At 39.1% G+C, this 19839-nt stretch overlaps 1 protein-coding gene across 1 annotated transcript; it reads left to right on the top strand.

The window, feature by feature from the left end:
* Window positions 1–6137: 6137 nt before the first annotated feature.
* On the top strand, window positions 6138–11520 carry LOC148020886 (cyclin-A1-4-like). Its single transcript, XM_087698683.1, has 12 exons — window positions 6138–6679; window positions 7684–8037; window positions 8742–9042; window positions 9445–9584; window positions 9696–9788; window positions 9867–10000; window positions 10077–10152; window positions 10242–10318; window positions 10396–10429; window positions 10506–10655; window positions 10767–10901; window positions 10999–11520. The coding sequence occupies exons 2-12, from the start codon at window positions 7753–7755 to the stop codon at window positions 11068–11070; spliced, it is 1497 nt and encodes a 498-aa protein (XP_087554809.1). The 5' UTR covers window positions 6138–6679; window positions 7684–7752; the 3' UTR covers window positions 11071–11520.
* Window positions 11521–19839: the final 8319 nt, after the last annotated feature.

The following is a 19839-nucleotide window of genomic DNA, read 5'->3' as shown; positions in this document are numbered from 1 at the left end:
TGTAATTATATTTTTAATCAAATGATCAAGGCATGGTCCAAAAGGACTTTGTATGTAGGTTTTCAAAAACTACAATTTTAGCATATCAAACCAATCATGTGTAAACATTTGGAGTGTACGCAATTTCAAGTGGTATGTTACATGTCAATTACATGGTTATGGACAATGTAACAAACTCTTCTATTTGTTTCTTGGGGAGGTTGCTATAGATCTCAAGATTAGTGTTGTGATAACCTAGTTTGAGTTATTAATCAACATCAAGTATGTTTCATTTGATGGGGATTAAATGGTTGGGAAATACTTTCATGTTTTGTTTTGATAGGGTTTGAATTATCGGGACATGAACTCAAAGAGCCCATCAAAATAAAGTATTGCAATGGCTAATGTTCAAATTGAAATTGCATCACTTTGAAGTGGGTGAGCTTTTGAAAACATGAAGATGTTTCAATATTCTTAGCATCCAGAGTTTGCAATGCATACAAATTAATCTATAGGGTCAAATGGTGTAATGTTTACTGAAAATCTCAATGAGACAAAATCTTGTTATTTACCTCTAGATGAATCAATTATGTGTATGATGTGCTTGCACATTTTATATCATGAACCTTGAGAATGGGAAGTCAATGCATATCGACATTAATTATTCATTTGATAATGAAGAATTATCATTTTCCTATATAGCCACACCTTAGAGTGCCTCATAGAGTGTGCCCATTCCTATCCCACTACCAACCCAATCATTGAAATTGCTACTTCTATCCTGGATCCACCCTTGCTCATGTCAACATTGAATGCATGGCCTCAATGAGAGCAAAAGGTTTGCATTCAAGAGATGGTGCAAGTTCCTCATGACTTTGGAATTGACTACCTCCCCATCTTTGTTCTTTAACCACTCTTGCCCTACCCACTCCTCTAACCATCACTATGGTGCTTGTCACATTACTCTTGGCCACTAATTACCAAACCCATGTTGTGCCCCCTAATGCAACAAGCTTTTAATGCTTTCACCCAACTAGCAATCCATTCACCACAAAGCATGACTTGAACAAGAAGTTGCAAAGGCCACACAAGTTACCCATGTGGACTTAGCTAGCTCGATCACTTGGGAAATCATTGCCGCTAAGTCTGAGGCATCTTGGCAAATGTCATCTCTACAAACCAAGTCATCAATTATGTCCTTCTCAACATGGACCACTTCAAAGGATTGGTGAGGGCCCGTATGTTTATCCCCCCTTCTGGAGTAGACACTCCCTCCATTACAATAGCCTCGTAAAATGCGGCCACATCCAAAAATGGTGATTGATTCAATATGGCCATTGATCTTCCATGTACTAGAGAACCAAGTCACAAACCTTAGTCCTAACTCGGCCCGACCCAAGAGGAGTGGGACACACTCTCTTACTAACATGAGCCACTAAAAAAATTCCATCATTGCGAGACAAGGATCTATGAACACATTTTATGCTTATGGTTGGAAATGGCTACAGAGCATTGGCTCTTTATAATCCCCATTCCCCCCTAGTGGGTGGACACAAAGAAATCCTTCTCCCACCATCACCTCTTGGTGGGAGGCTCTTTATAATCCCCATCACCCCCTAGTGGATGGACATAAAGAAATCCTTCTTCCACCATTACATCTACCACACTCAATTCCTCAACCTCTCTAGCCTACCATCATGAGGTCTCCAAGTCATTGATGTGGATGCTTGATACCCCCTATGGACTTGGAAGGTTGGCATGTGTGGCATACTATCAAACTACATCCTAGCATAACCCTTCCACTCATATTGAAACTAGACGACTACCCAAAGTTGCAGACATTATGGACCTCCCCACTTCAAATGAGGTAGGACCATCTATCCCCCCTTTTATGGCCTATCCCATTGACATTTTCCATTCCACTTTCCCAACATGCTTCCTCTCCATTCACCACCATCTTGCCACCTTGACCCATGCTCTCTCAACCCATCCCAATTGTCTTACCCCACCAACCCTATCATCCATCACCATCAAGGGCACCTATTTCACTAACTTCAATTTTTTGCACCACCGTGAGTTCTCCATCTCAATTCCAAAACAAGTTTGTTCACTTGACCATGAAGCTCATCCAACATACATCCCCAATCTTCAACTTCCAACTCCCCAACTTCCAACCTCTTTGACTACTACTCAAGTGAGTACTAGAAGGCCCTCTTTGATGCTACTATGCATGTCAAACTCTATGGGTAATATCAACTTTATAAAGTTTCAAAGTCAAATATATGATCCAATTAGTCTTTATCATTGCATGTCAATCTTTTGGGAAATGGGAAATCAACTTTGTGGGTTCTATGAGCCCTACAACTTGCCACACATGAGCAAGATACATCCATGTATTTGTGGATTCCTAGATCAAGTGGATCAAAGCTAAGGCCTACTTAAAAAGCTAGTGAAAGGACAATTGTAAGCTTCTTTGGGAATATAGACATGGTTGTCTCCTAAGTTGGTGAGTGCTTAGGGCCCTCACTTTAAAGCAATTGAGCATCTTGCAAACATCTTCATAGTCAAAAGGCACCAAGGAATTCTTGCATGCTTGGAGATCTCTCCTTGAAGGCTGTGAATGGCCTAGATAGTGAAGGAGATGTGTCACTTTCCTACTGTGTTTGGCTTACAACATCTGTTTGTTGATGGCCTAACACTAGTTGTAGCCAAGCTTAGATTAGCCAAAAAGTTATGCAAAAAAGGGATCAAGTTGTGGTCTCAATCATGGGTTAGGAGAATGCCATAGTTAGGAGCTTGAAACAAGCTGCCCTGGCTCACTTCCATGTTCCAAATTCAATGCAAATATCTTAAATATATGGTGAGCCCCGCTAAGAAAAAGGTCATTGCATGTAAACATAGGAAAGATTGGAGTAAGAAATATCACTCCTTTTTTTAGAGACCTAAGGAGACATGGAAAGGGGATGCCCTTGTGACATTAAGGAAGAATCATGTTAGATGAGTGTGGAGAGCTAATATGTCCCATAGGTTGAATTCCCTAACCTATAATGTCTCAACGTATAAACTCCCTACTTGTAATCACTTGGCTAAATTTGGAAGGTCCTCCCCCACATGCTCACTCTATGGAAGAGTAGAGGAGAAGCTAAGCTAAAGTTGATTATAGGACATGGAAACTATGGCAAATCCTTAAGTCCTTACAAGTGATTTGGGAAGAGTTTGAGGCTATTAGGAAGGAGTCATTAGCTATTTTCAAGAAGCTCAAATGTAAATGGTAGAATGGTAAGGTAGTAAACAAAAGTGACCACTTTTTTGTGTTGTAAATATATGTTAGATCAATATATATATCTAAAAACAAAATCAACTTTGTTGCATGCAAGAAATAGCAAGAGACATTAGAGAGGCTTTTGTTGGCAACATTTCATCGGCAAATAATCTTTGGAATGAAAGAAAGTGAACCATCAATGTCCCCTAACTATGATAAATGTGGGATAGAATGTCCTTACTAAAGACATGGCTAAAAAGATTCAATTCCTACTTTCTAAGTTGCTACACCTTGGTGGCACTATTTCATCGTGGGTAGAAAGATCCACAAGACCATCCTCAAACCTCGTGCTTGCAATTGACTATGCCTCTCTATTTGGCCAAAAACTTCATGGTTGTAAACGTAGATCTAGATAAGGCTTATGACCATGTGAGCTAGTACTTCATTATGGAAGTTACTAGACACATTGGCTTGTCTCAGCTTTTAGAATCTCTAAATGCTATTATTAGCCATGAATGGCCTAGATTTGCATTAATGACAATGTTTGTAAATGTTTTCCTCTCAAGCATTTGTGAGGCAAGGTTGCTCACTAGTCCCTCTCCTCTTTGCATTGACTATGTTGACCCTTTGATTCAAATTTTGAAAGAAGAGTACTTGAAGCTCACACAAGGGTCTCCGCCTACCCACCAATGGGGATGTCTTCTATGCACCCAAATGTTTGCAAATCACAACTCCAATATTCTTCACATAGACGAAACCTCTTTTGGAAGTCTACTTCTCTAGCTTAGTGTTGGTAAGTCTGCACATGACTAAGCTTGTCCTCCTTATTAATTATGATGATCATAACCTATCATGGCCACAACAATTCAACTTCAAACTCATCAAAGAGGACCAAATCTTTAGATACCTTGGCTACTCATTAGGCCTGCATATCACATTCAAACATATATTCAATTGGCTAAGAGAAAAGATTAGTGCCAACATGGCAAAGTGGCTTCCCCATCTGTTTCTCAAGCAAGCCCATTGTCGTTAAATCAACTCTCTTAGCATTACTGATATTCATAGTTGCAGCCTTCCCTTTTAGCTTAGGCTAAGGTTAAATAAGCTACTCAAAACATTTCCTTGGTCTTTTGATGGCAAACGAGGTTTTCTCTCGATCCCCTAGTCACTAGTAGTCATGGCCTTGCAAAAAGAGGGAACTCTAGGTGTGGACTTTCTATATGCAAAAGGCTCACATGATGAAATAGAGTTGGATTTAAGGAATGGATTAGATTTGGCTTGCATGATGAATTAGAGTTGGCTTTAAGGAATGGATTCTAGCCAGCCCTAAACACTACTAATGCAATTCATCTAAGTAGCAAAGTTCTAAGTGTGCAAGGAGCAACCCTAGGAGGATATTCTCTTGAACCAATAGTGTTTTTCCACTATCCACCATTGGGAGGGAGCCAAGGATAGTTGAGGTGACTCCTCTCTAAACAAATTGATATGGTTTATGAGTGACATGTATGAAGGTTGACCATTCCAAGTTGGCTAAAGCATTTTATAACAAGGGTCATTGTACTCGGCTAGATCTATCTCCTCAACTTGGAAATTTGTAGTAGGAAGGAGAAAGCTTGGCTTGCTATAGTGCTAAGAAAAAGAAAAGAACGTTGGCCATCTTCTCCCTCCACTTGTAGAGATAGCCCCAGTTGGTAAATGGCTATGCCATCTAATAGCAACTTGAATTTTGTCAAGGTTAAGGAAAAATGGAAGAGCAGATTTACTTGTAGCACACTTCGAGCTTAGCAAGATTGATTGATAGATGTTGGAAAGCCTTGCCCTCCCCTAAACTAAATTCAATCCTATGGTAGGTGCTTTCACGGAGATTTTCCATTGAAAATGTGCTAGCCAATTTCGGTTCTTGTTCTCCCTAGTATGCTCTTCATGGAATGTTAGAGGAGAACATCCTATACCTCTTTTTGGAGGCAGTGTAGCTTGCCTCCTTTGGAAAAACATGAGTCATTGGCTTGACAAAGTCAGATTCAATGGCAACATCAACTTTAGGACAATGATTCTTGGTGATTAGAGTTGATTAGGTGAGGAGACTTGGAGGCTTTGATAGACCCTAAGAGTTGTGAACTTCGGGGGATCTAGCACTCTAGAAAGGCTTATGCGCATAGCAGAGTTAAGAAATCTAAGACTCTAGTACAAGAAGCCTGAGGGATTGAAGCATGACACATTGCTTGTCCTAGGCAAACTCAAGTCTAAAAAGTATCGCTCCAAAACAACTTGAAAAGTGTAGAAAACAGCATGAGTACTTGTTACTTTCACCTAGATGTATGCTTTTGCATGATGCATGTACAACTGCTTGGTGTTGTGAATGTGAACATGAGTAGTTAACCTTAGCATTAAAAAAAGAAAGGACATTTGGATAGGCTCTCATTTTAAGGATACATAACATGTGTTAGCTTTCATGTTCGATGGAAAATGATTTTGAATAGATGAATGAGACAACTTACACCAATACTTGTAGTCAAGGGGGTCCAAACCCTTGACCAATGTGGCTAGACAAGCGGTCCCATTAGAATGTCCAACTCGGTGACTAGCCGAGTGGAATCATATTCATAATCACTTTATACATCATACATCATACTAGGTGCCTTCATTGTAGTTTCTCAGAAGGGACCTATAACCTTATAACCTTGGACTAAGCACACCATTTCACTACCAATGGAGCTAGCGGATCTTGGCATTGGCTCTCATAATGGTAGTTCAATGGAATTTTTGTTTTATGCAGGCATTGAAGGGGTAAATTAACACTATGCAAAGATGGATTGGCCTGCTCTTATTACTTTTTTGTGGTGTTCTGGTCCCCAAGGCTGGACAGGCCTCCCGCCCAACGAGAGAGATTTCGAAAAAAGGGGGGAGGGCGAGGCGCGGCAGCCGTCAGATGGTAGGCGTGGACGGCTGAGATGAGATCACAGGGCCAGAGAGAGAGTCTCTCGAGGCCGGAAGGCAGACGACCGCCAAATTTGAACAGTTGAATTTCTTCTGCTGCTGCTTCTTCTTCTTCTTCTTCTTCTGCTGCTGCTGAAGCATCTGCTGCATCTGCTTCCTCTCTCTCTCTCTCTCTCTCTCTCTCTAAACGGAAATATCTGTCGCAATAAAACTCTATCTAGACACAGAGCTTCGCTTGCCCGCTCGCCATTTACTCTCTCTTCCTTTAACACAAAAGAACAATCATTAAAGACACACACACACACACACACATACACCCACACACACACACACACACTCTCTCTCTCTCCCTCTCTGTGCCTTCTCCTTTGTCTCGGCATTGAAAGACAGCTTTGGTTCAAATGAAGGTTTGATGCTCTACTCAAAGAAAGACAGAGAGAGACGCGACCTCCTTCCTCGAGTTGGATCATCATCGTCATCGTCATCAAACAAGATTCACAGGTAGTGACGCTTATTTCCTTCTTTTGCTGCCCGATGATGTCGTAAACGTAGCCTGCCTCTCTCTCTCTCTCTCTCTCTCTCTCTCTCTCTCTGTATGTGCCTATTTGGCTTTCTGTCTCGCTTCACCTTCTCATCGGATACATCCATGAGCTCTTAGCAATTGTTACTCCCACAACTGACCTTCTTCCTTTCTCTTGCCTTTCTTGGTAATCTGCTGATAGGAATGTTGTTGCTCTACTTTCTCTACTGTAATGCCTACTGCAGGCTTGAGCAAGTATCTGCTCTTAGCAATGCCATTGCTGCACATTATCTTCTGTAATGCTTGGTGCAGGCTTGAGTGAGTTGCTATACTTGTATTGGCTACGTTGTTCAGACGAAAAGTTGTTGTTTATCATCCTTCTTTACTATCTTTAGCTTTTGAAAGGCCTTCTCCCATGTGATCTTGCTTACATCTGCATCTCAATTTAATCAGCTTGTTCATACGAGGATTTTGCAATAATCTTTGCTGCTTGATTAATCTCTTTAGTTGTGGGCCACTTTGGGGCAATGTCTACTTTCTTTAGAATTCTCTTTATTCGGATAGGGTTGCACTCCATGCCTCTGTGCTTTCTTTCATCCGCTTATATAACCTTGAAGTGTTTATTTGTTTCTACAATTCTTTCGCTCAATACAGGTGTTTGAAACCATTTCATAAATTCTCCACATATAGGGCCATTGTAGTTAGTGAAGCATTGTTGGTAACACAATATATGCATGTTGTGGATGCCATCCCTTTGCCACTGTTCATTGCAGACTTTCTCTAAATTAGTGCATGGCCTCAAGCAACTATGTTGGTGTTTGTGTGTGCACACACATGGCAACTTGCTGCCCTGTTTTGAAGAATTGTTATTTTATATCTATGCCAGATGACATGCTTCCTTTTATAGAGGCACAGTAAAGATTTAATGGGGTTGGCATGAGAGGATTGTATTTGATTGCAGGATGTTGATCTTGGTCAATTGCAGGATGCTGACTGTGTGATCAGCTCAGATTTTCACTCCATAATCAGGGTGGTCATTTCCTTGTGCACGTGAATGGCAAGCAATGGAGAACAAGCTCGTCAAGTACGAGCAAGGGAAGCTGGTGGTGCATCTAGTGTGCGCTCGGCCCCTGTGAGGAGCAATGCAGGTACTGCTGCTGGAGTGGGCAGCAAGCGGACCAAAGTATCTGTCAAGCGAGCAGCAAATGATGACAGCCAGCGCATGGCCATCACTGCCCCGGTCCAGCAGTCCAAGAAACGTGCAGCTTTAACTAATCTGACCAACCAGAGCAATACATCTGCAGGCATTCGGAACAATACAGGCATATCTAAAGCCCAAGTATGAGGTCCTTTTCTTGCAATGCACTTGAAGAGTGCATGAATATTTTCAGCACACTTGCTTGTATTTGGTATTGTTGATGCTTCTTTAGTAGTGCATGTCTCTGGTATTCTTTGTGAAGAGTCAATACTTCAACTTCAGCAGTGTGCCAGTCTATTTACCTACTACAGCATGTCATGATCTATTACATGCCCGTTTACTAGTGCATTTGCAGGTCCTAATGCATTTTAACATTTGATTTTGCTGAGACCGTCAGATATGACCTCATTGATATCATTACACTTGCTCAAGTCTAAGTATGGATCTGCTTTTATACTTTTTGAAAACAATTTCTGCATTTACTGTTCTATCAGATCAGATAACACTTGGGAAACTGTAACTCGTTTTTAGCCTAAATAAATGGATAGGTGATTGGAGGTTTAACCTATGTGTAGTCACTCATATAAGTGCAGCTAAGCATGGATCAAAGGTTGACCCCTACTTGAAAGAAGCAAGCCTTCACATTGGGCAAGGATCATTTACTCTCAGCCGGGTCCCAAGTAGAGTGAAGAATAAAAGAGTTTGAATGGCACTTGAGAGTAACTGCTATTGGAGGACCATATGCAAGTCTCTGCATCATGCACAACCATAGATCATATAAGCATGTGGCATCATTCATGTTGCCTGCATCTAATTTTGATGCTTGGTCCTCTTATTGTTATCAGGGAGCTGTTGGCAAGGGCAAAGCTCATGTGTTAACTGAATCCAAGCATGAAACTCCATCAGTTGACTCTTCTGTACCCTCAAATCAGAATAAAGCTGGGGCTTCTAATGTCGAAAACAATCCTCCAGCTGCAACTATAGTTAAGAATGATGAGAACTTGTTACCTGAAACAACCATTCTATCCATTCAAGCTAGCAAAGCTGAACCAGTGGACGTGATTGTCAAAGATGTTGGAGCTGAGGCCATTGCTGCTTTGGAGCAAGAAACTAAGCTTAATCTCTACATATCTAAAGAACCTAAAGGTCACGCTCTTCCTCATCATGGCCTGGTTCTTTTTAAAAAATAAGATGTAAACTAAAAAATAAAAAAACCATAATGTTTTTGTATAGCAACAAAAGTGTGAAGGCAGGCCCTCAGCTTGACACTCATTTTTATGCATTTTTTACACATAGAAGGATACCATATAAAGAGATTATTCTTAAATTAAATAGAAAAGGGGTGTGTATTATTTAAAATTTATAGATAAGGTTATTTTTAAATGAGCCTTGAATGCACTTGATATAGAGTGTTTACATCAAATTTAAGCATCACTTGGATTTGAGTTTGGCTTGCCAAAATAAATTTCAATGTGTGGGGTGTAGCACGTCAATCAAGCTAATCATATGCTGTGCTTCAAATGTAATCCTTGAAATTTGTCTTGACAGGTGATTCTTTAGACAGCAGCCAACCATGCAAGCATGCTTGTTCAAACCAAAAATACATGGACATTGATAGTAATCACAGAGATCCTCAAACATGTAGCTCATATGCTACTGACATCTATCATTATCTCCGCATTTCTGAGGTGAACCTTTAGGTTGATCACTTGACATAACAGTTCTCATGCTGTTATTTTCCAAATGCTGTTAAAAATATGCTTGAACTGTCAGTAAATTTTTCAATGAACTCCTGGCAGCTCAAGAGAAGGCCTAGCAAAGACTTCATGGATGTGGTTCAGCAGGATATCAATGCTAGTATGCGAGGCATTTTGGTGGATTGGCTTGTAGAGGTACATTGTCATGATTGTTTTTTGTTTTCTCACATGTCTTTTAGTAAATTGAGGCAAAAATTGATGTGTATGCCCCAGGTTGCAGAAGAATACAAGCTTGTTCCAGATACTCTCTACCTAACAGTAACATACATTGATCGGTTTCTATCTTCTAGAATGGTGAACCGGCAACGTCTGCAGCTCTTGGGTGTTGCGTGCATGCTGATAGCAGCGTATGTGCTTTGGGCATTTGCAATAAGTCTCTGTCCTCCCTGCTAAGAATATGACAAATTGAGTTACTCTTCTCAGGAAATATGAGGAAATCTGTGCTCCACAAGTAGAAGAGTTCTGCTACATTACAGATAATACGTACTGCAAAGATGAGGTTGGTTCAAAAAGCTCTTTGTGTCTATAATATGGATGTCTACTAATTATGTATGTACTATGTTTTGCTTCATCTATTTATGATTTCAGGTTTTGGAAATGGAGAGGCATGTTCTCAATCAGCTTCATTTTGAATTAACTGGACCTACAACTAAAACATTTCTGAGGTAAGTGAGTAGGCCAATAGTTGCACTTCTTTCAGCTGTAGGATGAGAAATCCTTACTTTTTTGTGCTTGCATGCAGACGTTTTCTGAGGGCAGCTCAGGCTTGCCAGAAGGTAATGAAGCGGAAATTTTTTCTCACATCATTGTTTGGATGCACATGAGAGTAATACATCTCTATTTTGGTTACAGAATCTCACCCTGCATATGGAGTTCTTAGGGAACTATCTTGCTGAGCTTACACTAGTAGAATATGACTTCCTGAAGTACCTGCCATCAATGATTGCTGGTTCTGCTGTATTTGTTGCAAGGTTCACCTTGGATCCACATGTGAGGCCATGGGTATGTGGCTTCTCATTAGTTAGAGTTGCTAACATTTCAAAATTGAGGAACAAAATGCGTACACGTCATCTCAAAAGTTGCTGATCTGTGTTTTCTTGGTATGTGAACTAGAGTTCCACACTGCAGCACTATACAGGATATCGGTCATCTGAGTTGAAGGAGTGTGTCCAAGCCATACATAATTTGCAGCATAACACCAGCAATTGCACACTGCCTGCAATCAGAGAGAAGTACTCACAACATAAGGTCAGTTGCTTTTGCAGAGTATAGCCTTTCAATATTTTGTAGATCTGCGGGTTGCAAACCTTTTTCAAGACATGCTGCTCGGGTCACTCGTGTGCAGTTCAAGTGCGTAGCAACGATTACATCTCCGATTGTTATTCCTGCTGAATATTTTGAGGATCACTACGATTGAGCAAGTTCACTCCATCAGTTGACACAATCTTGGAATTTTGCCAGCTTCCAAACCTGATGTATGATGCTTCTGTATGATATGTAATGCATAAAGAGAATCTAGGCTCTTCAGATTGATGTTTCTTACTTTCAATATTGGATTTCTGCTTCTAATGTACTGGTCAGTTGGAATGCTGGGTCGATACCCATCATCAGTGTAAGCCAGATTGTGCTGTTTTACAGCTCCGAGGGTTCCTGGAAAATGGGTTTCTTGAATATGCGAATAGCCTTCAGTTCCGAGTGTATATTTATCTGGATGGCAAGGGCTCTGCTAAGCTTAAGCCTGCTGAGAGGCTGCAAAAAGAGAATTCGATCTCTTCCCTCGAGCTTTCTATGTTCCTAATGTATGCTTCGATACTCGATCAATTGTAATTGATTCTTGACCCGAGTCTATTTGAATGGGTTTGGGCAAAAGGCTTTCTGAAACCTTTGATTATTTAGTGTTTCTAGTTAAAAGTTATATTATTGTAAACGAATGCGAAGATGTACAGCCTTAGATCCGGGGCAATAAGGCTTTGGTCTCGGAGACTAACTAGGTCATCCTGTGAGAAGGCTCATTTAAGAGCCCGGATGAGTGCCGGTTAGTTGCCATGTGCGAGTTTGCATACCAAAAGTTAAAAAGGGCAAGTTTGGAGCATTTGTGGCCTGACGTGCATTTTTGCTAAGGGGGGCCTTGTCACTATGCTTCAAAGAGCAATGGTGTTTAGACGTGAAATGCCATGGGATTCTTGTTGCTTATACTGGGGCATTTGTTGATGCTTGTGGGTGGGTGTATTGAATCGAGCAAAGCGTCATCCATCCCTATTATGGATTTGTAGCTTGGCAGCAAAGCTATAGTAGGTATTGAGGAGTTTGAGGTTTAAAATTGTTAATTGGACTTATCTAGATAGGTTAGTGGTGGAGGTGATGGTAAAATATAAGATACTAATGGTCAAGCGATCCACCAAACATGTCATGCAATCATTATAGTCAAATGTTGAGTATGTGTACCATCATGTGGACACATGTCACCATGTGGTCAAAATGAGTCTTGGAAAAAAAAAAATCATAAAAATCAACCACCCCAAATAAATTGTGTAATCTTTAGGTTCATGATTTGGGATGAAGTCTAGGTGTTTCAACTGCAAAGTTCAGATATTCATTGACATTGTCTATTTTCTTTGTCATTCTTGTGATAGTTGAAAACTTGAGATATGCTATCAAGCACAAGGGAACCATCTAGCATTGTTGAATTTCAATATGCATGGTGCACTTATGTTTTATTATCTCATGGTAAAATTGACTTTGAACCTTGATCTTACGTTTAATCTTGAAACTTTGCCTTGCAACCACTTATAGGTTCAAGCAAGTGGAGCTTTTTTTTTTTGGGGTTAAATGAATCTTTGATTTTTTGTACATTCTTGTTTTTTTCACATGCCCATTAGAGACCAACCTTTGCGAATAGAGTAATCCTTACACTTTTTACAAGCCTAGGGAAGAGCTAATGGTGTAAAGAAAGTAATCCTTGCACATTATTGTCACCCAATAGTCGAAAATCCTTCTTTATTCTAACAACTTTTCATTTAAAGTTTAATATATCTTTATGGAATATAAGAAAAAAGTGAAGATATTATCCAATGTCCATTAGCACTTTGCAAAATGCAAAACTTTCAAAAGATAAACTCTTTATGAGAAGATTTGTAAGGTTATCATTTGCATGGACCTTAGCAAGCTTAATGTGCTAATCCTTAAGAACCTTCTTGAAGTGATATTTTATCTCAATGTGCTTTGTCTTTGTAGGTTTCATGCCAATTGAATGACAATTTGACTAATGAAGTGCAATGCTTTTTGCAATGCTCAAGTCTCTCACTAAATAAGTTTGCCATATAGCTTTCTTGTAGATCTTAGTGGCTACAATATACTTTGCCTTAGTGGTAGATAAGGATGTCCATAATTGCAAAATTGAGAGACCTTGGAGATTGCACCATGCGTAAAAATAAAGATAAAAATCATAGGAGACCTTTAAGATTTTAGTTGTAAAATCAATATCTACACATCCTTTCTTTCACTCAAGTATATCATGATGCTCTTTATTATCTTTCAATGTCTCTTGCTAGAAGTTGTTACATACTTGCTAACTACTTTCATTGAATGGGTGATTTTTTAATGTGTAGTAGCAATCATAGCATACATAAGCTACCAATTATGGATGTATAAGAAACCTTGGCTATTTTGATCTTTTGCTTCTCTTACTTGGGGCTATTCTCTTGGTGAAGTTTCAATTATGGAGACAATGAGGTAGTAATATTCTTTTTTCTTTTCATATTGAAATGCTCTAATGTATTTCTTTTGAGACAAATAGTGTCTTCTCAATCTTGCATAATGTGCATACTAAGAATGTTGCTAGCATTTTCCAAGGTCTTCATCTCAAAGCTTTTATGTAATAGTTTTAAAAAAGCATTTATATCCATAACTTTCTAGCAATCAACAAATGTCATCCACATACATAATCAAGATCATAAGATTGCTATCCTTAGCTTTCCTAATATATAGATAGTAATCAATTTCACTCTTAGTGTACCCTTGAGATTGCATAAAAGCATTGAACTTATGTTACTATCCCTTGGGAGCTTGTTTCAAACTATAAGCTTTTAAGTAGCTTATGCATCAATTGCTCTTTATCTTTCATAATAGACTTCTCAAGTTATTGTATGTAAATATTATCATGTAAGTTTCCATGTAAGAAAATAGTCTTTATATCCATTTGAACCAACTCCATATTCTCTCTAGTAACCACAGCAAAATAGTATGAAGGGTGGTCATAAGAAGAATTCATCAAACTCAATCTCTTACTTAAATCCTTTGGCCACCAATCTTACCTTGTACTTAGGTAATGAATTAGATAGAGAAACCTTTAGCTTGTAGACCCACTTACATGGTGATGGTAGTGCATGTTTGACCTTAGGTAATGAAATTGACTTCGAAAGAGCATTCTTTTTCAAAGCATCCATCTCTCATCGTATAGCTCTCTACCACTTATGATTGTCATCTCTAATAATAGTATGTGCACAACAAGAAGGCTTGCCACAATTTGTGACCATAATAAACTAGAGATAGAGTATATCTATGTGGTGATCTAGAAATCCTTGTAGATATGTACAAAACTAGCTTAATAGGAGCCTTTGATTATTCCACTTGTCTATTTGGTAGACATGAGATTGTTCACTATCTTTTGGCACTCTCACCTCAATATTTATTAGTGGTTGCCCATCCTCTTGAAATACCACTATATGGATCTTAACCATTTTGATAGGATACTTATGCATCTTATCCTCAATAAAGATATCATCATGGTTGTGTACTATCTTCTTTAATTTAGGATCCTACAAATGATAACCCATTTTAGTAGCTCCTCCCTAGCTAAGAAAAATGCATTTCCTTGGACATAGAAACAAGCTTACTCCACTTCCCTCTAAGTAAATGCATAAATGTCTCAACCAAAAACATCTATTGTATCTTGCCATCCAATGGTTGCTTGTTGATCAAATGCACTACAATCTTTATAGCTTTAGTCCAAAATCCATCAGTGAGACCAGTATTAGAGAGCATACTACAAACCCTTTCTTGAATGGTCATGTTTAACTTCTTAGCCACACCATTTTGAGCCGGATTCTTAGGAGCAATCAACTCTCCCTTGATACAATGACTTGCACAAAAGATCATAAAGGTGTGCAAGGTGTACCTTCCACTATTATTGGTCCTCAAGTACTTAAGCTTCTTGCGTGATTGATTCTTTACAAATGCTAAAACTTTTGAAATACATCTAACATATCACTTTTCTTAAGAAGAGGATAAGCTCAAACCTTGCTCGTGGCATCATCTATATAGAATTGACAAAGTACAATGCTCCACCCAATGAAATTGTGAGCATTGACCCACACAAATTACTATGAATCAAATTAAGACATTTTAATCTTCTACTTTTGTTACATCTTTTATGTGACATTCTAGTTTTCCTTTCAAAGGGATTGCTCATAAAAAGATAATAAAAATTTAGAGATCGAAGATAATGCAAACTGCACAAAGATTTCATTTCAGAGATTAACATGTGTTTCAAATAGTAATTTTATAAAGAAATAAATGGCTACAATACATGATCACTAAAGATCACCCTATAACCATTATCATCAAGTTGTCTTATTCTAATCAAACTTTTTGTCAAGTCCAAAACATGCAATGTATTCAGTAAGACAAAAGTAGATCCATTTGGAAGTGAAATGTATATTCCCAATGCTTATAATGCTACATGCATAGTTATTTCCAAGACAAATGCATCCTCTCTTTTCAACATCATAAAATAGAGAACCACTCTTTATGTGGGCTAACATGAAACAATACTCAAAAACCCAAAAGTCTATTTTAAGACATGTAATTATCCATGGCAACCAAGAATGTATCATGTAATGATGATACATACAAAACATCACCATCAACACTATTGCATACATTTATCTTCTCTATCTTTGCCTTGTTTTCCTCTTCCTCTTTGCCATTATCTTTATTTGCCTTTTTTCTTTTGCTTGTTCTTCTACTTGTAGTAGTCCTTTTTTTATGTGGTCCTTCTTGGTACCACAAAAGAAGTATTCTACATCCTTTTTACTACGTGACTTACTTCTTAACTTGTCTCTCTCACAAGAGTTCCCCTTAGCATTTGGCCTTCCTCTCACCATAAGTGTAGTGAAGCCCTTTAACCTTGCATTATTCTTTCTGTTCACCTTCTTAATGAGAAAATTGCTCATTATTAGCACTCACTTGTTGCGCAGTGTGGAGTACTAATGGTAGTCTTGAAAGTATTCCAACTCTCAACTAAGACGAACTTTGAGAGTGTGAACATAATAATGGAGTATTCCAACTCATCCAATTCCTCCCATATATATATATCTATGTTCTCATTCTTAATTCCATTACATTCCATTACATTCCATTACATTCCATTACATTCCATTACATTTCATTGGTTTCATTTTTTGTTTTTGGACTAATACATTGTATATTTGCTCTTTCCAATATAAAAAGTTTATTCCATCAAGGTTTTCAATATTGAACAATGCACACCAAAGATAGTAAGATGTACCCAACTATAAGCTCAAAATAGACCAATGGACTATAAACGAAGTGTTCCACAAGGTAAATAACAACTATTCAAATATCAAACTAGCATAAAATTAATGAGAAAATAATAATTTCGCACTCTTAAAGGCATATGAATTTTTTGCAAGCTTTTTCAAGTATTTTGGCTATCTTCTAAGCATAAAATAGCCATCGAAGACCAAGTATAAGCAAATTGCCTTCACAAATCAAGTTTAGCCTATATAATCTTAGCAAGAAGAGTGTTTGCCAGCATGGTAAATCGTTCAAGATGAAAAATCCATAAAATCTCTATCAAAGCCAAAAAAAATTCAAGAGCCTCTGAGTGCGAGCTATTATAAGTGTTGTATCCAAACTAAAATAGCTTTATTCTATGTAAAAGAGAATAAAAAACTACACAAAATCAACTCTACGATTATCTACATCTATAGCTCTTGTCATACTCTGTTTTGAGCTACATGACATCTCAATTCAATATTGGATGCAAAAGTTACGATTAAATCTTTGAAGTGCTATGTATTCTTACTTTTTCCTCTATTGTACATGTATTTAGCCAAGCTATTTTGCATCAATTCAAGCCACCAATACTTGCCTAAATGCAAAGCTTCACTCCTTGCTCCAAGCACGAGCTCACATGAACAATGACCACCACTTTGATATCAGTTGAGAGGGAAGCAATGGTGCACAAGAGAGTTATGCAGGTACAAAATGGATAGTACCCTTATTCTTTGTTATCTTCACCTATATATGACTATCTAATGTGTACATATCCAAGGGGTGCTTGCTTGTGGCTATAGGCCATTTGCATTTATTTCAACACTTTCCACATAGCCACCATCACATCAATGGTGGATTTAGTCATATGCCTATTGATTGCCCTATTCTTTCAGAAGGACAAAATGCAAAGCAAGTAATCCCTATAACTATGCTCCCCATGTAATAAGATAATTGCAATACTAGTTAACCCCTACACTCTAAACAAACCCTATAGACATAACATTTGTACCCACCGCTAGCACACCATTGCAATCTCACATGTCATGAGCAAGCTCTTACACCATTTATGCAACTTGTACTTCTTGTCCAACACTTTTGTTGAACCATAAATGTTTCATTTGCACAAACAAGGAAGCCATCAGATACACGTAAGAAAACTATAAGGCACATGTTAAAAAACTTATGTCATTTGCACGAATAAGGAAACCATCATACACATGTAAGAAAGTAAGGCACATGCTAAAAAACTTGTGAGATACTCACCTAGTTTGCTTATGGATTCTCTAAGACACTCCCCCACCAAGCTATCGATGAAGTACATCACATAGTATCTACAATCAAGGGTCTTGGGCTGCACTAGTACTTATATGGCCTAAATCTTCAATCTGGCATAGTCCTTGAACTTCTCAAGCTACACTAAACTCTTCAAAGCACTATACATGCATAGAACCCATCAAGCATAAAAAAGATTGAAATGGCTAAACATTTTGACAAAAAATATTTAATATAATTACTTGTCAAGAATAGAGCAATATTCCATTGAGGGTATCATCGCCCTCATTGAGTGTAGGTACAAAACACATGGAGATGAAGGCACCTTTAGCAAGCCATGCTCCTCTAGTTGACAATAATAAACAATGACCAGTGACCCTTGCACATTCCACCAATGTAAGGGAAAAAATGCAATACAAATGTTCACTAGGCTTATAAATTAAATGCATGGGCAATAGTTATTGATGTATGCATAAGTAGCAAGAAAATAAATTTTGTAACAATGTCAATAATACCAATTTAAAAAAAAGCAACTTTCTTGATGTTAACTGTCAGACAAACAAGGTGGAAAATTTGGAAAAGCTAAAGCAGAAGACAAAGGCCAAGGGAAAGTGAAACGGAAGACGAAGGTGCGCCAAGAAAAATTTAGAAACACAAGAAGAGTAGAAAAGTCCTAAATAAGGGAAAAAGGCGCACAAGGAAAAGCGTAAGTCAATACTTTTGTAAAAGAGCACAAGTGCATCATGATTTAATTCAAGGAGGGTCGGGCTCTCACCCGTGCAATTTGTAAATGTAGATGGGCGGTGGAAAGGAAGCTAGGAAGATAGAAGGACAATGGGAAAAAGGGCCTAGGCCACGGTCGGCCATGTAAAAAAGGGGATAAGGGGATGACCGCCCAAAAGGAATTTAGGGTTTTGTATATAAAGTTGTAAAGTGAATGAGAAGCTCATTCTTGTGTGTGGCCAAAAGTGCGTCTCCTCTTCTTCTTCATCTTCTTCTTGTTTGCTTGCTTGAGCTTGTGCTTGAGAGAGGGAGTGTGAGAGTGTGAGGGTGAGGGACCGAGGAGGAGAAGCTCTCCATCTTCTCCTCTCTTCTTCTTCTTCTTCTTCTTCTCTTCTCTTCTCTTGTCTTGGCTCGCGGCTATGGAGCTTGAGGATGGAGCTTGCTTGAAGCTTGCACTTGGATCGTGGAGCTACCAGAGTGTGTGGAAGAGGAGGTAACTCAATCGACATGGAGGTAAGCTCACTACACTCGTAGATATGGATGGCGCGTTGGTTATGTGAGAGGTAGCCATAGTGCTTGGCTTGGAACGCTTGAAACAATAAGCGGTCCATGGATCTTGGCGGTTGAGCGAAAGCTCCCACATTTTGGTTCCGTTTGCCGGGACCAACAGATTCAAGCCTTGAGCGCTTGCACGTTTCGAATTGAGCATTGAAGCAGGGTTTTTCCCAAACCGGTGCTTGAGGTAGATAGGTAGGAAGCGAGGGAGTTTGAAGAGGTATTCGATCTCCTTAGCAAGTAGGTTTTTGTTAATTTGGACTTGGGAAAGCATGATGGAGTAGTGTAGATGTTTTCCTTATAGTTTTTTCTTGCATTTGGAAAGGATAGGAGAAAAACGTTGGAGCAAACAGTAGGGTTTTCTGTTGCTATATAACAGGCTGAAATAGGGAAAAGAAGAGCAAGAAATGAAATTTTGGGTTAAATGTTAGTAAGGGAAGCAAGACTAAGGTGAGTGTAGACCTAGACAAGGTGATAAGGGGCCAAGAGTGGCAAGAAAGGCCACATTGTGCATTGCAGGGTTTTAGGAGAGCAGGAGAGAGGAAGAAAGCTTCATTGAGTGGATCCGCTTCAATCTGCCATCCGGGAGTTATTTACCCAGCCCAGGTAATTCCACATCTTTAATTGCATGAGTAGGTTGGATTTGGAGCTGCTCGACTAGTAGGACGGCCTCCATTACTCGGCGCGACGAATTTTTTGAAGTCCGATGAAAAAATGTGTCGCATTCGGCCTGTCCGAGTGACCGTGATTCTGGGCCGAGTCCCAGAATCGGCCCTCGGCCCTCAGACAACCAGACTCGGACTGGCCGAATTTGACATTCGGACCAATTACATTCGGCCCTTTCTACTTGGCCCTCGGACGGGCCAAATCGGGGACTCAGCCCCCCTGCAATTCGGACCTATTGGGCCGAATTTAGATTTTTTCAAATTTTAACCTGAAGATAGTGAAACTAACCGAGAGACCATATAGTGCCAAAACCATATCATAGATTGATCAGAGACCCTAGAACCTCAATGGGCCAATCTAGCCAATGAGGGCAAAAAGGCCACACTGCAAA

Source organism: Lygodium microphyllum, chromosome 18, assembly GCF_053477565.2.
Source record: "Lygodium microphyllum isolate KBCC chromosome 18, Lygodium_microphyllum_v1.1.10, whole genome shotgun sequence".
In the NCBI taxonomy this organism is placed as follows: domain Eukaryota; kingdom Viridiplantae; phylum Streptophyta; class Polypodiopsida; order Schizaeales; family Lygodiaceae; genus Lygodium; species Lygodium microphyllum.
Note: the sequence above shows the minus strand (reverse complement) of the source record. Positions and strands in the feature narration are given on the sequence as shown.

What these genes read in the sequence shown, in the direction of transcription:
- LOC148020886 (XM_087698683.1), top strand. Translation starts at nt 7,753, where the DNA reads ATGGCAAGCAATGGAGAACAAGCTCGTCAAGTACGAGCAAGGGAAGCT. An exon ending in ATTATCTCCGCATTTCTGAG is followed by an intron (nt 9,585 to 9,695) that starts GTGAACCTTTAG and finishes AACTCCTGGCAG; the next exon opens with CTCAAGAGAAGGCCTAGCAA. An exon ending in TGGTGGATTGGCTTGTAGAG is followed by an intron (nt 9,789 to 9,866) that starts GTACATTGTCAT and finishes TGTATGCCCCAG; the next exon opens with GTTGCAGAAGAATACAAGCT.